Below are 20,477 nucleotides of genomic sequence, written 5' to 3'. Positions count from 1 at the left end.
GATGTAATACTCTTGTATATTTTTTGAGTAAAAAAATAAATGATAATGTGCCCTCCATGCATTGTATTAGGAGGCTAATGATGTTTATATGTTCCACTATTAATATGGTGATAATTATAAGTATTTGGTTAAGGTGACATCTGCCAAGTTTTTGCACTAATTTTTTAAATGTTTCTTTTCTTTGTAATTTTTAAACTGATTTTTTTCCAGAGACTGTGTAAATGTCTGGTTCTTCATTAAACTTTCACAGGTATCAATATCCATTGAAGATTTTCTGATGGCATCATTTTTATAGAATTATTAGTTGGCATTCTTACACATAGTTTTTTGTTTGTTTTTACTCTTTTGTACACAGTTTTGTAATCCCTTCTCATTTTATGTAAAGAATGCTTTTCAAGCCCTAAAATATTTTTAAGAATTTGTAAATGTATGTTTGATGGTAAATTCAGCCTTTCTTAGAAGAATGTTACTTATGTAGCTAATTTGCTGTTGTTGAGTATTTAAGTAGTTTCTAAAACATGCACAACAGTAACAGTTTGAATATACATGTCTGTTTATGTAGATCCCTGATTATTTCCTTGGGATAAATTCTGAGGGGAATGTATAAAAGGGCTTATATATTGTTAAGACTTTTGAGACACACACATGATGGGTTTTCTAAAATTACTCTTTATGTATATTGAGACCCAATTCAAAGGCTAATTAATTTTTGAGGCAGTACAGTAGCATCCTACAGATGAGTGTTTCTTAGACCTTTTGATTGAAAACCATCTTCGTCCATATGTTCCATGTTTTTCCTGTTTTTTTTTTTTAACCTTTAAAATTCTAATTTCAGTATGCTTACATTGGACAGTTTAACTGTCCAAAATAAAGTGTTTTATTTACTAACATTAAATGCACTAAAACAATTCAAATAGCATAAAGTACATCATTAGGCATCTCTGAATGTTACATCTCTGTTCGGAATCCTTGGAAAACAAATAAGCCTTCTTTAGTTTTTCTTTGGCCTTAAAATTCATAGGTACATCCATCTTCTTAATTGTCCTTTAAAACTCAATAGGAACATCCTAAAATTAATCTGTTAAAACAGAAGACTACATTAATTCAGGCTTTAAACAGAATATAATCTAAAATAACCACTAAGCCGAAGAGTAACCTGAAGAGTCTCAAACGGACAATGGTGGTTTTATTTCTAGTCAGATACCAGAAATTGACCTTGTAGGCTGAATAATTCTTACCTTTACTGATCACCCGAGAGTCTCCTAATTCCTGGGTTTTAAGCTAATGAGACAGTGTTTCATTAAAAAAGTAGTAAACATAGTGTGTGGCTCAGACGGTAAAGCGTCTGCCTACAATGTGGGAGACCTGGGTTTGATCCCTGGGTCGGGAAGATCCCCTGGAGAAGGGAAATGGCAACCCACTCCAGTACGCTTGCCTGGAAAGTCCTATGGACTGAGGAGCCTGGTAGGCTACAGTCTGTGGGGTTGCAAAGAGTCGGACACGACTGAGTGACTAACACAACAAACATCGTGTGACATTGAAGTGTTCTCCAGATACATTTGCAGGCTATTTTTGTTTTATTAGGAATGATTGTGTAGGACTCTTCTGACAGCAGATAAAACGCGGTGTGTGTCTTGCTCTGCTTAGGTAGGTTTGCCCACTTGGGAAACTTCCTTCTCAGTAGGTACCCTTAACTTTTGCTGAGGTTATTTGCACATGTGTGGTAGCAAAGTAACTGCCACCAACTTTGCCTGACCAGCCCAGGGCTCTTGCCTCCCCACCTGCCTTTGCTTTACTTGGACTGAGAGTCTCAGGTCAGGGGGGCATTATCTTATTCAGCAGGTCCCTAAGTATCCTAATACCTTAATTTCCCCCCATTTTGTTAAAGGCACTCTTTCATGTGTGGTATAGCAGAAGTGAATTGTTTTTCAAGTGGGTATTTAGGTATGTATGAGAGTTTGTTCTGGCAGTGAAAATAAATACTTCTGTTTTGTTTGGGTGGATGATTCCTTTTTCCAGTACCGATTTAGGTTAACTTGTCCTGAATTTTAATTATTATTTATAGGCTGAAACAGCAAGTATGCATAGCTCTGTACTAATGAGTTAATGAAACATCTCATCTAACTATAAATTGTTAATACTAAACTAATTGAATTTAGAGTTAAAATAACAAGAATAAAGCAGTTTAGAAGTTACTTATTTAAGGCAACATTCATGAAAGTGAAAGTTGTTCATTTGTGTCTAACTCTGCCACCCCATGGACTATACAGTCCATGGAATTCTCCAGGCCAGAATACTGGAGTGGATAGCCTTTCCCTTCTACAGGGGATCTTCCTGACCCAGGAATCGAACCAGGGTCTCCTGCATTGCAGGTGATTCTTTACCAACTGAACTATGAGGGAAGCCCAACATTCACAACACACTTAGAAATTTGTGGCAGTCTGAAGTAAGGTAGTTGCAGGTGTAAGAATTTACATATGCACCCTTGAGACACTTGCAGCATTACAAATTTTGCATGGTGGTTAGTCATTAAGTGGAAAGCTTAAACTCCATAAAGGTATTGATTTTAATTCATGAATAACAAACTTTATTAATCTTTAATCATTTCCCAAAGTTATTAATCAATAGATTTTTGTTATGTATTAGAAAGTTTATGGAGGTTTCATTCTTTCATAAGACGTAAAGAAAGCCTTCACTTGGGGTTGGTTTATGATCCTTCATTTGATCATTTTGAGAACTAATTCTCAGAAGATCCATCAAGGTTTTTTCTAGGCCAGTGATATCTAAAGTGAATTTTACTTTATGAAAATATTGACGTGCTTAATGAAAAATTCATTTTTAAATCAGAATTTTATATAATAACTAAAGGTGTTACATAGAAATGGTTATAAAAATTTCCATCTTTGTTTCCTAGATTGAAGGACAAGGACATGGAGCTGTCTTTGATTGTAAGTTTTCACAGGATGGACAGCATTTTGCCTGTACAGATTCTCATGGTCACCTTCTGATATTTGGTTTTGGATGCAGCAAGCCATATGAAAAGGTCATTTTACATACTTTCTTAGAGCATGTAAATAGTTAAGAAGGATGTTTTTAAAATAGGTTAGATGTATTGATTTGATTTTTTATCCTTTCCAATAAAATTAACTGGTTAATATTTATGTTCTTTAACATGTTTAATCCTCAAAATTTCAGTCTGTAAACTTTCCATTTCTAGATTCCTGACCAGATGTTCTTCCATACTGACTATCGACCGCTGATTAGGGATTCTAATAATTACGTGTTAGACGAGCAGACTCAGCAGGCCCCTCACCTTATGCCTCCACCGTTCTTGGTAGATGTAGATGGAAACCCTCATCCAACTAAGTATCAGCGATTAGTGCCTGGCCGAGAAAATTCTGCAGATGAACATTTGGTTCCACAACTAGGCTATGTGGCAACAAGTAAGTGCTAAACCTTTAAAAAAATTTTTTTTTAATTTGAAAAATGTAAGTAATAATACAGAGAACTCTTGTACTTTCAGATTTACCAGTCCTTAATATTTTGCAATGTTTGTTTTATTATTCTATCTCTAGATAGATATCATTGTTGTGAGACTTAAGTTCTGGGCCTCATGTCCATTTACCACTAAATACTTAAGTTTGTATTTTCTAAGAAAAAATATGTTTTCTTATGTAATCATAAACAGTTATCAAAAATAGAACATTTAACATTTATACTATTATAGCCTGTAATCAAGTTTTGTTATTCTAATAATGCCTGTTACAGGTTTTTTTCTCTCCCTGGTGTAATTTGGGACTGAACATTAAATTTAGCTGTCATTAAGTTCAGGTTGTGCATTTTTGAAGAGCACAACATAAATGATGTAGTCTTCTTGGAGTATCATGTCAGGATGCCTGTGACTGTGTTTCATCCAATTATTGGTGGTGTTGACTTTGAACACTGGGTATCTGCCAAAGTTCTCCACTCTGAAGGTTTTTTCCTCTTTGTAATTATTTAGTAACTTGTGTAAATAACCTGTTCCTTTTCTAATTTTACCTGTAACTTTCAGGATCCATTGGTAATTCTTGCCTGAATCAGTTGTTGTTCTGAAGGTTGTGAAATGGTTTTCCAACTCTTCTATCATTGCTTTTTCATTTTACCATTAGCTGACCATCTACTACTCTCTCATTTATTAAGTTTTAGTCTGGACTTCCAGATCATTATATAGTGAGTTAAAATCCAGTACTGTTGTTACTAAGTTGTTCATGTTATCCTTGAATTTGGCTGTGAAAACCCTTTAGGCTGAGTTTTGTGTCCTTTCCCAAGTCCCCATCATTCCTGGAACACTAACTTTCTGGCAGAGAAGGTTCCAGTTCCATCTTGTCCTTTGCCTGTCCTAGCCAAGGGCAGAGGTGTTTTGCTTTGTTTTGTTTTTGTTCATAGCAGTGTAGTGTTTTTCTCTAATATTCTTGTACTAAGCAAAGGAAAAAAGATACGTCTTTGCGATAAAGTGGGAGGTGGTAGGGGGTACAAGAGGGAGGGGATGTGTATACCTATGACTTGATTCATGTTGATGTATGGCAGAAAACAATGCAACATTGTAAAGCAATTATCCTCCAATTAAAAATAAAATTTAAAAAGATACTTTTGTTTGGATGAGGATTGATTTGCTAAAACTTTAAGGTTAAAGATTAATGTAAATCACCATATGTTTACTCTTCCAAATTCTTTTTATTAGTTTGATTGAAGTATACTTTACATACAGCAAAATTCACCACTTTTAAGTGTGCAGTTCAAATGAGTTAAATGTTAAGACAGTCACGTAAGCCACCACCACAATCCAAATACAGAGCATTTCCAGTGCCCCCAGAAATTCTCCTGAGCCTGTGTAGAATTATTCCTCTCCCTTCTCCTGGCCTCTTGTAATGACTGTTGTCACTTTAATTTTTCCTTTTAAAGTATTTTTATATCATTGAAATCATACAATATGTAGTCTGTTGTGTCTGGCTTCTTTAACTTAGCATGGTGCTTTTGAGATTCATTCCTGTTGCAGATATCAGTCTTTTTTTTTTTTTTTTTCTTTAGTGATCATGCACCATTGCATGGATATACCATTATTTCTCCATTCACTAGTAGCTGGAGAACACTTGGCTTTTTCCCATTTTGTGGCTGTTTTAAGGAGTGCTGACATATCCAACTATCCTGTGGATTTGTCTTATTTTTTTTCCTTTGATTTAATCAGTTTTTGCTTTATGTGTTTTAAAATTCTGTTATTATGTAAATACACATTTCAGATTGTGCTCTTTGTGAATTAATTCTTTCATCATTATGAAATGTCCCTGTTTATTCTTGGGAGAGTATTTCTTGTTTTGAAGACTATTTGTTTCATATTAATGTAAATAATCCAGCTTTTTTAAAATTAGTGTTATCATGGCATATCTTTTCAATTCTAACCAATCTGCATATTTTAGTCTTCCCGCTTGCTCCCAGACCCTGACCTCTGTCTCTCAACTCATTGTGATTTCTGGATGGTATTTGGGTTCCCTCTCCTTGTTCTACACCTTGGAAATTGCCTCCATGCTGTTACCTGGAGCAATCCAAAGACTGGACTCTATTGTCTTCTCTCAGGGGTCCCAGTTATCCAGTATTTGAAAGCCCTTCTTTCTTATATTTTTTCCAGTGCTGTAGTATTTTGTAGTGAAAGAATACTGTAGCATTGAAGCCTTCTTTAATATTTGTATAGTGGTTGCATTATGCTGGATAGAAACCAGTATCATTCCTAATGGTGTTTGCCAAGCTTACATCTAAGTCCAGGGCCAGGAGAGAAACGTTAAATGGGTTTCTGGGGAGAGGGGAGAGGATTGGAAGTCTCCTTTTCTGCTCTTTTCCCTTTGGTTCCATGTTGTGATCTTTGGAATGTTATGTTACTCCTGGTTCTAATGAAAGTCTTTTTATCCTTTTAGATTAGGGCTCTACTTCTGCTTTCTTAGCTCTTTTTTTTTTTTTTTTTAGAGTCATCAAAAAAGCTTCAGTGATTTTTGTTTAGCTCTTTGAAGTTCTTCATTGATTTCCGTAGTAAAATGGAGATGTTATCTGAGATACAAGGGAATCTAACTCATGTAGTAGGATAGAAGTATTCTTTTTTTCCCTGAAATAGTATGACATTTTTCAGTTTCTCATGTGTTACTGTGGATGCACGTATACATGTGTATCTTTGCAGTCTTTTTGCCTAATACCCTATTCATTTCAATTTGTTAGAAGTTTCTTATAAGTTGGTGTGGTTGGAAGGTCTGTGTTCTGTGTTCAAAGATGTATTTTATGGTGGGAGGACAAGTAAGGAATTGTTTTTGTATATAAATGTTAGTGTCTTAAGTACGTTTCAAGACTCCACAACTATCCAGCACTTTTTCTCCATTTACAATAAGTATGACTGTATTAAATATCTCTGAAAATGTATTCAGTTCAGTTCAGTTCAGTTGCTCAGTCGTGTCCGACTCTTTGCAACCCCATGAATCGCAGCACGCCAGGCCTCCCTGTCCATCACCAACTCCCGGAGTTCACCCAGACTCAAACGTCCATCAAGTCAGTGATGCCATCCAGCCATCTCATCCTCTGTCGTCCCCTTCTCCTCCTGCCCCCAATCCCTCCCAGCATCAGAGTCTTTTCCAATGAGTCAACTCTTCGCATGAGGTGGCCAAAGTACTGGAGTTTCAGCTTTAGCATCATTCCTTCCAAAGAAATCCCAGGGCTGATCTTCAGAATGGACTGGTTGGATGTCCTTGCAGTCCAAGGGACTCTCAAGAGTCTTCTCCAACACCACAGTTCAAAAGCATCAATTCTTTGGCGCTCAGCCTTCTTCACAGTCCAACTCTCACATCCATACATGACCACAGGAAAAACTATAGCCTTGACTAGATGGACCTTTGTTGGCAAAGTAATGTCTCTGCTTTTGAATATGCTATCTAGGTTGGTCAGAACTTTCCTTCCAAGGAGTAAGCGTCTTTTAATTTCATGGCTGCAGTCACCATCTGCAGTGATTTTTGAGCCAAAAAGATAAAGTCTGACACTGTTTCCACTGTTTCCCCATCTATTTCCCATGAAGTGATGGGACCAGACGCCATGATCTTCATTTCTGAATGTTGAACTTTAAGCCAGCTTTTTCACTCTCCACTTGCACTTTCATCAAGAGGCTTTTTAGTTCCTCTTCACTTTCTGCCATAAGGGTGGTTTGAAAAATAAAGAAGCAAAGACACTTAAAAAAATCTGATTTTATATCTGAAGAATTATAGCTGGAGTTCGGAATGGTCATTTGCTGAAGGCCAAAAAGGTGTTACTCACTCTTTTTTATTTCTTAAGACTAAAGAAATGCCAGTGCTTTACTCTACATCAGAGACGGAGTTGCATAGAAAACTCAGAGGTTTACAGTGAAGTCCAGTTGATTCTTTGTTGATCTGTTATAGTCAGAGACCTTGGGAAATAAGATTTTAATGAAATGTGTAAATAAGAGGCATTGATCTGAAACAGAAAAACAAGATTTTTGCTGAAATGTGTTTTCCTCTACTTACTTTGACAGATTTCAGAAGCTCTGTTGAGGTTTTTGTGGAAATTAGTACCGTAAAGTTAGTTTTGAATCTTTTCTCTAACTTAATTAGTTGTAAAAATAAAGGCTATCTTGAATGATTATTTTTGAAAAACAAGTCTTCTGACAATTTCTAATGTAATTTTAATTGTTGAAAGTTTTTTTTCCATCTTTGTATGTATTATGATGTGATATTCATTCATTGAATTTGCAGGTGATGGAGAGGTAATAGAACAAATTATAAGCCTGCAAACCAATGATAATGGTGAACGAAGCCCAGAGCGCAGTGTCCTGGATGGAATGATAAGACAGTTGCAGCAGCAGCAAGATCAGAGAATGGGAGCAGGTCAGGAGGCTGTTCCAAGTGGACTTTCAAATGGGGAAGAAACACCCCGAAGAGGTAAGAAATATAGCAGAGGTATTTTGCCTTAACATGGCTAGATTGAAATTGACAAATAAATGAAGTCATTGTCCCCTGCATCCAGTGTGAAAAACTTATCAGTATAAAAGCAGTATACTAAGCAGTATACGTTTACAACTTTGAGCAGAAGTCTGGAGGATAGCTTTATTAGGTATAAGGTTGAAAGACTAAGAAATGAGCATTTGAATTTCAGGTACTTTGAAAGGCTGTTGAAGTCTTTTTGCTCTAAAATAAGAGTATTTACAAAATTATATTAAATTGTTTTGAGTTAAAAAGAGTAGAGAACAAAGTGTTTTCTAAAGGAACATTAGGTTTCCTTTTTATGTAATCTTTTAAAAAGTTAATTGAGTAGAGCCCTAATGTTTCTTGTAGAATCAGAAAGCTTGCAGTGAATTTCAGGGCAGAGTACTTAATACTGGAATGTGGTAATAATTATACTAATGGAAATAATCTAGAAGAGATGGATGATTGTTATGCAACTGAACTCTGGGAAAGTTAAAACCTCTTTTTGAGTCCATAAAATGCTATAGAATTTCCTATCTCTTTATTGCTCCTGCTGTGTTCTGAACAGTTTCTTCAGCTCTTTCTGCCCTTTCACTCTTGCTCTCTTTCATCTAATAGACTTTAGATTTTTTATTATTATTATTTTTTATTTTGGCCACATGACCAATGGGATCTAATTTCCTGGCGAGGAATCAAACCCAGGTCCTCAGCAGTGAAAGGACAGAGTTGTAACCACTGAACTCCAGAAAACTCGGAGAGCTTTAGATTTTTATTTGAAAGGACTGTTAAAGAAGTTTCATTAATTCTCTTTAAAATTATTGCATTATACTTTAAGTTTTACTTCTTTTATATATTTAGTTGTTTTGGTTTCTAGCAGCACAGAATCGGGTCTATCAAAACTTTGTTCTTGGAACCCCTGGTAGTTGAGTGACTGAGATTCCATGCTCTTAGTGCAGGGAGCCTGGGTTCGATCCCTGGTCAGGGAACTAGATCCTGCATGCTGCAGCTAAGACCAGGTATAGTCAAGTAAATAAGTAAATACTTAACAACAGCAACAAAACTCTCAAATTTTGTTATTGACATAGTCTTATCATTGGTTCACAGATGCTCTTTTTCTTTTTTTAAAAAATCATGATAATCACATCTTTTATGTGGTCCTGCTCTATTTCCCTCTCCCAAGATGACAATTCTGTTGATCCTTCCTTTGCATTCTAAAAATAAACTTGACATTCTTAAATGTATTAATAAAAAGCTTTTGTTTTGAATCTATAAAAAGGTTTATAAAGGGAACTTTGTGTCTGATTCTTTGTGACTCCAGGGACTACAGCACTCCAGTCTTCTCTATTCTCCTTTGTCTCCCAGAGTTTGCTCACGATTCATGTCCATTGAGTTGGTGATGCCATCCAACCATCTCATCCTCTGTTGTCGCCTTCTCCACCTGCCCTCAGTCTTTCCCAGCATCAGGGTCTTTTCCAGTGAGTTGGGTCTTTGTATCAGGTAGCCAAAGTATTGGGACTTCAGCTTCAGGAACAGTCCTTCCAATGAATTTTCAAGGTTGATTTCCTTTAGGATTGACTGGTTTGATCTCCTTGCTGTCCCAGGGACTCTCAAGAGTTTTCTCCAGGACCACAATTTGAAAGCATCAATTCTTCGGCACTCTGCCTCTGTGATCCAACTCTCACATTCATAGCTGACTACTGGAAAAACCATATAGCTTCGACTAGACAGACCTTTGTTAGCAAATTGATGTCTCTGCTTTTTAATATGCTATATTGGTTTGTTAGGCTTTTCTTCCAGGGAGGAAGCGTCTTTTAATTTCATGGCTGCAGTCACCATCTGCAGTGATTTTGGAGCCCAGGTAAAAAAAAATCTGTCACTGTTTCCACTGTTTTCCCATCTATTTGCCATGAAGTGATGGGACTGGATGCCATGATCTTACTTTTTTGAATGTTGAGTTTTTTTTTTTTTTTGATGGTTTAGTATGGTTTATTAAGCTGTGCCTTAGTACAGACGCTGGGGCTTGCCCATGGTGCTCTTAATGTACAAGGCCCTGACATTCTGCCAATTTTTCGTGAGCAATGACACCAGGAAGTTGACAGCTAAGTGGATATTGTACACAAGCTCATCATCTGTCATCTTCATGTGGCCAACAGCCACTGCCAGACACAGCACCTTCTTCATCTGGAACTTGATCGTGGACTTCACTTCATCAACTTTGGCCACCATGTTCTTATTGTGGGTCATCAAGGAAGGGAACTTGGCAGCCTTGTTCAGGCCTGGGCCCAGGATTTGGGGGATCTGCTTATCAGAGACTCTGAAGCCAAAAAGGCATCGTATTTCTTGGCCAGCTTCTTGACCAGTTTTTTATTCTTGTTGAGTTTTTTCAGCGCCTCGAAGTCCATGTGGGGGATATCCACAGCCTTGACCTCATCACAATGCTGCTGGTCCCCCAAGACACACACAGAGAACTTGGGGCGGGGAGTGGACTTAAGCCTGATGGTGCCCGAGAAGCGTTTGTCCTTCTGAGGGTCATAGTTCTTCAGGCTGATCTGAAGCTCCACCGTCTCCAAAAACCTTCTGCGCTTGCGCTGGTTCCTGTGCAGGACTTCCCACACCGCCTCGCAGAGGGTGTCGCGGGAGACTTTGCTGCTCATAGTTCCCTACGCCATGATAACCGGAAAAGAGCTGAATGTTGAGTTTTAAGCAAGCTTTTCACTGTCCTCTTTCACCCTTGTCAAGAGGCTCTTTAGTTCCTCTTCGTTTTCTGCCATTAGAATGCTATATTTTTAAGATTAATCAGTTATTGCATTGGATTAATTTTGACTTGTGTACTCTATTGTATGCCTATATCTGATTTTATTCATTCATTCTCTTGATGGACTTTTGGGTACTTTTGAGAGTTTACTAATCTCAAACAGAAATGATATTAAGTCTTGTATGGTTCTCATATACACTTGAAATAATTTCTGTCTCTGGTAAGTTTTTCCTAAATTTTAGAGCAAGTTGGAGATACTGTGAACTTTATCCCTTCAGACATGATTCTGTATCTTCCAAGAACCAGAAGCATTTTTATATGTTCATAATATAGTGATCATAGGTCAACAAACTTTATAATACTATACAGTATACAAACTATAAAATACTGCTACCTAATGTACAATCTTCCTATTTCCTCACTTGTTCCAAAATTGTCCTTCAGGGCTTTTTAAAATTTTAGGATTTAATCAAGCCTTGGTTGTTGTGCTTAATTATTATTTCTCCTAATTTAGAACTGGATAAGGCAGTGGCACCCCACTCCAGTACTCTTGCCTGGAAAATCCCATGGACGGAGGAGCCTGGTAGGCTGCAGACCATGGGGTCTCGAAGAGTCGGACACGACAGAGCGACTTCACTTTCACTTTTCCCTTTCATACATTGGAGAAGGAAATGGCAACCCACTCCAGTGTTCTTGCCTGGAGAATCCCAGGGACGGGGGAGCCTGGTGGGCTGCCATCTGTGGGGTCGCACAGAGTCGGACATGACTGAAGCGACTTAGCAGCAGCAGAACAGTTCCCTTATGGCGCTGGTACTTACGAGAGTTCAGGCCTGTTATTTCACAGATTTTCCCTCAATTTTTCCTCAGTTCCCTACATGTGTCTCATTATCTCATAATTGGATTCAGGTTCAACATTTTAGGCAAGAATACTGGAGAAGGAGATGGTAATGCATTCCAGTACTCCTGCCTGGAAAATTCCATGGATGGAGGAGCCTGGTAGGCTACAGTCCATGGGGTCGCAAAGAGTCGGACACAACTGAGCAACTTCACTTTCTTTTCTTTCTATAGTTCCTTTTGGAAAAAGAAATGGCAACCCACTCCAGTGTTCTCGCCTGGAGAATCCCATGGACAGAGTGTCCTGGTGGGCTACAGTCTATGGGGTTGCAAAGAGTCGGACACGACTACGCAAATAACACAAGTGCGCATGCACACGCGCGCGCGCACGCGCACACACACACACACACACACTGCATAGTTGCTGCTGTGTTTATCTCAGTGCATCAGAGCAAGTGACTCAAGATATGTATGCATTCTTCTGCACACCTTGCTTTTTTCCTGTACAGTATATTCTAGAAATCACTCCTATCCATTCATAGAACTCTTCTTCATTCCTTTTTATAGCTTCATAGTATTCCACTGTGTGGAATAACCATTCTTTGTGATTAGTCTGTTTATGGTCACTCATGTTATTTTTCATACTTTGAACAGCAAGTATGAAAAGTAACCTGAGATAAGTAACCTGTGCATGTTTTCTTCAAATTGTTGGAGAATAATGCTGTGACTTGGGCAGTTAAATTTAGAATTTATTTTTAGTTCTAAATGCAAAAATTGTTTCTTAAACATCAGTATGTTTTAATATAAATTTTGGTTTAATAGCAGACTCACTTAATGTCATTTTTAATAGATGAAGTATAGTATGTTGTGCAGTACAGACTGGTTCCCATTTGATCGGTAAACAGAATGTTGTATGTCGAAGAGTGCAGAAGTTGCATTCACTCATATTTTAATTTTATCCTAGGCAAGGAGAGCTGGTATATTTGAAGTAAAATTTAATAGCCTCCTTCAGTTCAGTTCAGTCACTCAGTCGTGTCTGACTCTTCGCGATCCCATGGACCACAGCACACCAGGCCTGCCTGTCCATTCACCAACTCCTGGAGTTTACTCAAACTCATCTCCATGGAGTCGTTGATTCCATCCAACCACTTCATCCTCTGTCGTCCCCTTCTCCTCCTGCCTTCAGTCTTTCCCAGCATCAGGGTCTTTTCAAATGAGTCAGCTCTTGGCATCAGTTCAGTTCAGTTCAGTCGCTCAGTCGTGTCTGACTCTTTGTGACCCCATGAACCACAGCACACCAGGCCTCCCTGTCCGTCACCAACTCCCGGAGTCCACCCAAACCCATGTCCATCGAGTCGATGATGCCATCCAACTATCTCATCCTCTGTTGTCCCTTTCTCCTCCTGCCCTCAATCTTTCCCAGCATCAAGGTCTTTTCAAATGAGTCAGCTGTTTGCATGAGGTGGCCAAACTCCAAAGTATTGGAGTTTCAGCTTCAACATCAGTCCTTCCAATGAACACCCAGGACTCATCTCCTTTAGGATGGGCTAGTTGGATCTCCTTGCAGTCCAAGGGACTCTCAAGAGTCTTCTCCAACACCACAGGTCAAAAGCATCAATTCTTTGGCGCTCAGCCTTCTTCACAGTCCAACTCTCACATCCGTACATGACCACTGGAAAAACCATAGCCTTGACTAGACGGACCTTTGTTGGCAAAATAATGTCTCTGCTTTTTAGAGGTGGCCAAAAAGTACACCGCCCCCAGTTAGTAGCAGGGTCCTCTTCACTCTTGTTTTTGTTTTTTTAACTTTCTTAAAAAAAATTTTTTTTGAGTATAGTTGCTTTACAACATTGTGTTAATTTCTCCTGTGCAGCAAAGTGAATTACCTATACATATAGATATATCCCCTCTTCTTTGGAATTTCTTTCCATCTAGGTAACCACAGAGCATTGAGTAGAGTTCCCTGTGCTCACCCTGTATTTTAAGGAAACGAGTACTTGCCTGGGCTTCCGCCCTGCAACCCCTCAGGGTAGTCTCCATCCTTTGTGACTTCCAGCTCCTGGGAGGTTACCCTGCCACCTCCTGTGTCTGCTTGCCCAGCTCTGCGCAGGCTCAGGGCTCAGTGTTGTCCACATTGCCCTGTTACCCACTCCCCTAGCTCCATTTCAGGTGCTGCTGGCATATCCCCACTTCACATTTTTGTGAATTTTTAATAATGGTCTCTGGCAGGCTGCCTGCCTGAGTGGCTTAGATTATCTCTTTAGGTCATAAATAATTTTTGTTATTAGAGCTCTTATTATCAAGCCAATACAGTTTGAGACATGTATTTGCATTGCTGATTTTTCCAGAAAGATAATGTTTTAGCTTGCAGTTTTGAGGAAGGCAAGGATTTTAGGACTGCAAGTATAATATTATTATAGAAAATGCTTGTAACATAAAATTCAGAAAGTCTAGTAAAAATGGAAAATGATGTTAATAATCATGTTCTGTATTCTACATTTTTATCTAAGTCACATTAATTCTTTTTTCCAAAGTTTTTTCAGTAGATCGTTTTATTTTGGTTTGTATCATATTAGGAGGAATGTGTATGCATATTAGATTGACGTTTGTTTTGCAGTCATTCTTTACAATTTTTTCCTAGGTTTTAGAAGACTAAGCTTAGACATCCAGTCTCCTCCAAATATTGGTCTGCGTCGTAGTGGACAAGTGGAAGGTGTCCGTCAGATGCACCAGAATGCTCCGCGCAGTCAGATGGCTACGGAGCGTGACCTGCAGGCTTGGAAGCGAAGAGTGGTTGTCCCAGAGGTACCACTAGGCATATTTAGGTTTGTTTTAGGATATCTATTAATATTGTTTATATCTATGAAAATATATCTATATGGTTATTTACACATAGTTAAATTTTTAGTGGTATAAATAATCATATACATATATTTTAGTAATGGATTGGGATATATTTTAATTGTGGTAGAAAAATGTCAAAATTGTTCTCTAACTTTTTACTGTGGTAAATTTTTTCATAACTCATCTTGTTTCATCTTCATAAACACCTGCCTTTTCTTCCTTCAATATTATTTTGAAGGATATTTCAGACTTACCATTTTGTCCAAAAGTTTATCAGTATGTAATTTCTGAAGATAATTCCTTATCTTAAAACCATAAGTGCCATTGTCATATCTTAAAAAGAAACAAACAATTCAATAGAACCAAATAGCCAGGGTTCAAATTTCCAGTTGTTCCAAATGTCGTATTTTTAGTTTTTTGTGAGATTATTTCATAAGTGGTAAAATTCCATCAGAAGGCACATAATTTCCTTTTTTTTTTGTGGTGGTAGCAGGTGTTGATGCTGACTACCCTAGATGCATTAATTCTTTAGAGATTATAAAAGTGATATTTCAGCTCTGAGTTCTTTATTATCTTGGATACTTCTAAATAAAAATTTACCCACTTCTACAATTTGATCATCTAGTAGTAAAGTTCGTATACAAAAAATAGGATAGATGCTTGTTGATTTTGCTTTATTTGCCTTCAAAATAAAAATTTATTCCTTTCTATCCTAGAGTGGCCAGTTTGTGTGTGTTTGTATTTTCACTGTATTAATCACACTGCTGTGATATAGCTGTTTCTAATGTCCTTATTGATATTTAAGTTTATCCATCTCTGGCCAGGAGGAGCTTTTGCAGGTTGGCCCTGGAGTCCTTTTGAAATGATGTAATACCCTTGCATATCATCTTTGATGTCAGGCATGATAGGGTTACAGGTTCATTTTGTAAATTTCTTTACCTAGACCTAGGATCAGGCTTTCTTCTTAAGTAGCCCTATTCTCTTTTAGGGAGAAATGATAGCTCCTAAGTATACTATGGATGGTAGGATTTTCCTTGTACTGAATTGTACTGTACTGATTTTCAAGTTATCAAAATGGAGGCAGCAAATACTATTTTTGTTGGTATCTAAAACCTTTCAGCATTCTGTCATGTTTGTGTCTTGTAATAACTAATACCTTGAAGATAATTTTGTGTAAGTTTTCATGTGTTTAGCCAGAAGAGTCAGTGAGTAGTATTTTATGATACTTCTGTTTTATATAGTGAATTTAAGAATGTTTGTAAGTATACAATAAACTGGTGAAAAGCAAAACCTGAAATTGGGATAAGAAATACAGAAAATCACCACCATGTATGTAGTATGCTATAGTTAAGCCTTAAAATTTGTCTTGAGTTGCATGATCATGTCATTTTGCTATACTTTTTGTTGTCAAAATCAAGGGAAGCAAACAGTTATCAGAAATGAAAGTCCTGAAGAACAGTTCCTTAAACAAGCATTTCTTTTGTTTTTTTAAAAAATATTTTTATTTATTTTTGGTGATGCTGTATCTTCCTTGCTGTGTGCAGGCTTTCTCTAGCTGTGACAAGTTGGGGCTACTCGTTGTGGTGTGCAGGCTTCTCATTGCAGTGGCTCCTCTTGTTGCGGAGCACAGGCTCTAGGGCACCACAGTTTTGGTGCATGGGCTTATTTGCTTCAAGGCATGTGGAATTCTCCTGGACCAGAGGTTAAATCCTGGTGTCCCCTGCATTGGCAGGAGGACTCTTATTCATTGTGCCACCAGCGAAGTCCCAGAATTTCCTGGGTTGGAAAGATCCCTTGGAAGAGGGCATGGCAACCCACTCCAGTATTCTTGGCTGGAGAATCCCATGGACAGAGGAGCCTGGCGGGCTACAGTCCATGGGGTCACAAAGAGTCGGACATGACTGTAGTGACTTAGCATGACCTGGCATGGTTCTGTTTGGGGCTAAAGTTCAGGTATATAGTTTGTCTTAATCCAATAAATAGAAATTATGTTCATTCTAAATGAATGAGTGACTCACATATATATATTGTGATCTTTCATAATGTTACTTTTCTTAGCTGACCACCTCACATAGGTGTGGAATCACGCACAGTTGAAATTGGTACTTTTGAAGATCTAGAATGTTCCTTTGCTTTATTATTGATTGAAAATAAATTGTGTGTAGTGGTTCACTGTCAAAATAAAGGGAGGTGTACAGGTATAGGGTAGGAGTTTCATTTGGCTACAAGTGAAAAACCTCATGGTAGTTCCTTAAATACACATACTGCTGGTGAAATTGATTACTTGTGAAGGGGAGTCTGACTTAGAACTCCCCTGTGGATGATGTTTGGCTGTCATATGAGTGTGGGCTGCAGATGTGTCTTGAGAAAACAGTGATGTCCTTGGAAATCAGTTTGTGTCTTTATATCATTTATGCTTATACTCATTTCAGTGTTCACTTATATCTTAGAGCATGGGTACAAAGTCAGTTTTGAAACTTTTCTAGTGGAATTTTAAAGTGAGCACACAAGGCATAAAGCCATGTTTTCAACAACGTTCATATCTGAGAAAAAAGACATTTAGTTACTTGAACCCTCTAGTTGTGAAGAAGGAAAATGTTCTTCATTGCCAAAGACCCCTTGTTCTGAAATTGGTCACAGCAACATTGTGAATTTTCTTGTGTGTCATGTGAGTGAAATATAGGTGATTAGAAGAACCAGTAACATTGCTGTTCTCGTTTCCAGAAATTACAAAATGAGAAGTGTTAAGTTTGGAGGAGGATTCTGCTCTTATTTTTTCTTTAGAGAATAGAATTGCAATTTTGAAAAATCATAGATACATTTTGAGTAGCTAATGTGAGAGATTCTGTTCAAATTGGTCCTCTTAGGGCCAAGCAGAACATAAATTAATATTTGTGTGTTAGATATGAAAAATAGGACCTCCTAGTTGCCTGTAAGATATTGTTTATATTAAGTTCCTTGCAAACTACTGTTTGACTTAAGTTTTATTGTAACTTTAGGAATTTCCATATTAAAAAAGTAATTTATGATTCCCAGAATCGTACTGATTTTTTTTTCTATATATATATCCTTTATCTGTAACTAATATAACTGGGTACTTAAATTTGTAGGAAGTTGGAAGACTTCAGAATAGAGAAAGGTGAACAAGAAAGAAATCTTTATATAATTGGAAGAAAGAGGAAGACTCTCCAGTTCTCACAAAAGGTAACCTAAATTCCATTTTCTTAGGAATAAACAAATTAGAAATTGAACTGAAACTTACAGTTTTCTTTTTGGTCAATGTGAATATTAGTAATATTAGTCTTCTGTTTGGAATTTTAAATGGTAGACATAAAGTTGTACAGCTGTTAGGAAAAGTGGCTTGAAACTTACAGTAAGTAGCCTAATGGCTGAGAGTGCTGAAGAATTCTAGGAAATTATTGTCAGGACTTCCCTGGTGGTTAAGTGGTTAAGACTCCCCATTCCCAGTGTGGAGGGCCTGGGAGGCCTGGGTTCAATCCTTGGTCGGGAAACTAAGATCCTGCATGCTTCATGGCGTGGTCTAAGAAGAAAAAGAAAAAATGATTACACTCTTAATAATCACTAGAACATTATGAGCCAATCAAAAGCATTTTGTTTCCATTCTCAATCACTTCTCCTTTCACCTGAAGGTAATCAACTATTTGACTTCTAAAGATGCTGGTTAGCTTTGTTTCTGATGTTTTCCAAATCATGCATTTATTAAAAATCTTAGATGTCATACCTGTAAAAAATCTTAGGTATGTAACCATGTAAAGCCCAAACCCACTTGAGAAAAATCTTATTCCTTAGTGTTTAATTGCTCATTTTAGATTTTCATAACTATCACATATGAAGCATTAGCAAGTTAATGAAATTTACACAAAATATATGCAAGATAAGTGCTACAAAACTGTGTTGAAACATGGTTGTGTTTGCAAGGTATTCTGTTTCAGTGGATCATTTAGTCTTGTATCTGTATCATGAGAAATGGCCTCTGTGTGCCTGGCTGCCACATTCACTATCTTGATGCTGCCACATAAACAGTGCCTTTGTTTATGACTTGGGCTTTGAGAATTCAATAAAAGCTGTCTCTATCTTATTATTTAATTTAAAAGAAATTCAAAGAAAATGTTGACTATCTGAATGAGTATATCTTCAGCTTTAGTTAGGGTATTTTCTCTTGAAAAAACTTTAAAGTTATATTTAACTACAATTTTTAAGAAATCAATTTTTTTCAATTGTTTTTGCTGAAAAAATAAGTTATGAAAGATTTTTAAAAATTTGATTACAGTGCTATTATATATTCATAGAGGGCTTCCCTGGTAGCTCAGCTGTTAAAGAATCTGCCTGTAATCCAGGAGACCCCAATGTGATTCCTGGGTTGGGAAGATCCCCTGGAGAAGGGATAAGCTACCCACTGTAGCTTGCGCTATTGGAAGTATTCTTGGGCTTCCCTGCTGGCTCAGACGGTAAAGAATCTGCCTGCAATTCAGGAGACCCCAGTTCAATTCCTAGGTCAGGAAGAGCCCCTGGAGAAGGAGTAGGCTACACACTCCAATATTCTTGGGCTTCTCTGCTGGCTCAGACGGTAAAGAATCCACCTGCAATGCGGGATACCTGAGTTTGATCCCTATGTTGAGAAGATCCCCTGGAGGAGGTCATGTCAACCCACTCCAGTATTCTTGCCTGGAGAATCCCCATGGACTGAGGAGCCTGGCAGGCTACAGTCCATGGGGTTGCAAAGAGTCGGACACAACTGAATGACCAAGCATAGCACAGCATATATGTTCTTAAGTTTCTAATTTGGGTATGTAATTTGATATTTTACAATCGAATTAAATTACATCAAAAATTTATTCAAGAAACAGTTACAAATCAAATGCAGAGAGCTTTTAAAGTTTTCAATTAACTTTTTGTTTCTAGCTATTTTAAACACTGTGTTGGATAAGAAGGCTAACACTTTAAACCTTAATATATTTATATACAAATCATGGATACATACATAGTACATAAATACTTACATGGTATCTGTGGTAATAACAATTTTGACGGGGCAAATGAGAAAGTCAAGTTTCTTATAGGGTAATGATAATGTGAAAAAGGATAGGAAACACTGATCTTAATGGAATCATACAGTATGTATATGTAATATTTTGTATCTGGCTTGCATTTGACCTTGTGAGATTTATCTTTGTTGTGAGTAGTTGCAGTTCAGTTGTTTTCATTACTGGATAGTATTCACACAATGAGCATGTTGCTGTTTAATTTGTTCTTAAAGGACATTTGGATTGTTTTCATATTATGAATAATAACTTAGGAATACTGCTTTGAACATTTTGTACATATTTCTTGGTATCCGTGTATATATTTCTTTTGAGTATATGCACTGGAGCAAAATTATTGGATCATATATGTGTATATTCAGCTGTAGTAGTTAATGCTACATGTGGTTTCAAAATGATTGAACTCTTCTGTAAGGAAGGTGAGATGTGTGTTAAAATATCACTATAAGGTGAGATGTGTGTTAAAATATTACTGTAGATGTCTTTGATTCTGCTTGTTTTTTATGTAGTTTGAAGCTATGTCATATGGTGTGTACATGTGTACATATTTAGAATTTTCCTTTTTCCTACTGAATTGAACCTTTTATCATTATGAATTTATCTGTAGTAGTGCTTTATTCTTCAGATTCTTTTATAGGATTGTAGCTGTGCTAGCCTTCTTTTGGCTAGTGTTTGCATAGTATGTTTTTATTCTTTACTTTCTGTCTCTTATTTTCTATCTATTTTGTTTCTAGGCTGTTTCTTGCTGTTCTGAATTTTTTTTTCTGACTGAATATATTCCATTTAGTTCTCTGCAGCTCTCTGTGTGTAATCTCCTATTAAATTTGTGTTCTTAGTTTTAGTTATTGTATTTTTTTCAGTTCAGAATTTTCCATTTTCTGAAGTTCTCATTATTTATTTCCTTGAAAATCAGCCCTAGTTATTTAAAAAACCCATTTGAGTATTTCAGTATCTTACTCCCCTGTTGATAAGTTTCCATTCAGTATTGATTTTTTT

At 37.2% G+C, this 20,477-nt stretch overlaps 1 protein-coding gene and 1 pseudogene across 1 annotated transcript in view; one reads left to right on the top strand and one right to left on the bottom strand.

Annotated features, from left to right (window-relative positions):
- Positions 1 to 20,477, top strand: part of BRWD1 (bromodomain and WD repeat domain containing 1) — a 123,688-nt gene that overhangs the window by 43,775 nt on the left and 59,436 nt on the right. Inside the window, exons 16-20 of the mRNA NM_001103174.2 lie at positions 2,915 to 3,043; positions 3,218 to 3,443; positions 7,776 to 7,961; positions 14,216 to 14,399; positions 17,529 to 17,622. Of these exons, the coding sequence (NP_001096644.1) occupies positions 2,915 to 3,043; positions 3,218 to 3,443; positions 7,776 to 7,961; positions 14,216 to 14,399; positions 17,529 to 17,622 (819 nt within the window). The remainder of the gene's footprint in view (positions 1 to 2,914; positions 3,044 to 3,217; positions 3,444 to 7,775; positions 7,962 to 14,215; positions 14,400 to 17,528; positions 17,623 to 20,477) is intronic.
- On the bottom strand, positions 9,956 to 10,652 carry LOC613664 (ribosomal protein L10a pseudogene; annotated as a pseudogene).

Source organism: Bos taurus, chromosome 1 (assembly GCF_002263795.3).
Source record: "Bos taurus isolate L1 Dominette 01449 registration number 42190680 breed Hereford chromosome 1, ARS-UCD2.0, whole genome shotgun sequence".
NCBI classification, from domain to species: domain Eukaryota; kingdom Metazoa; phylum Chordata; class Mammalia; order Artiodactyla; family Bovidae; genus Bos; species Bos taurus.
The sequence above is the reverse complement of the archived record's forward strand: the minus strand, read 5'-3'. Positions and strand labels throughout refer to the sequence as shown.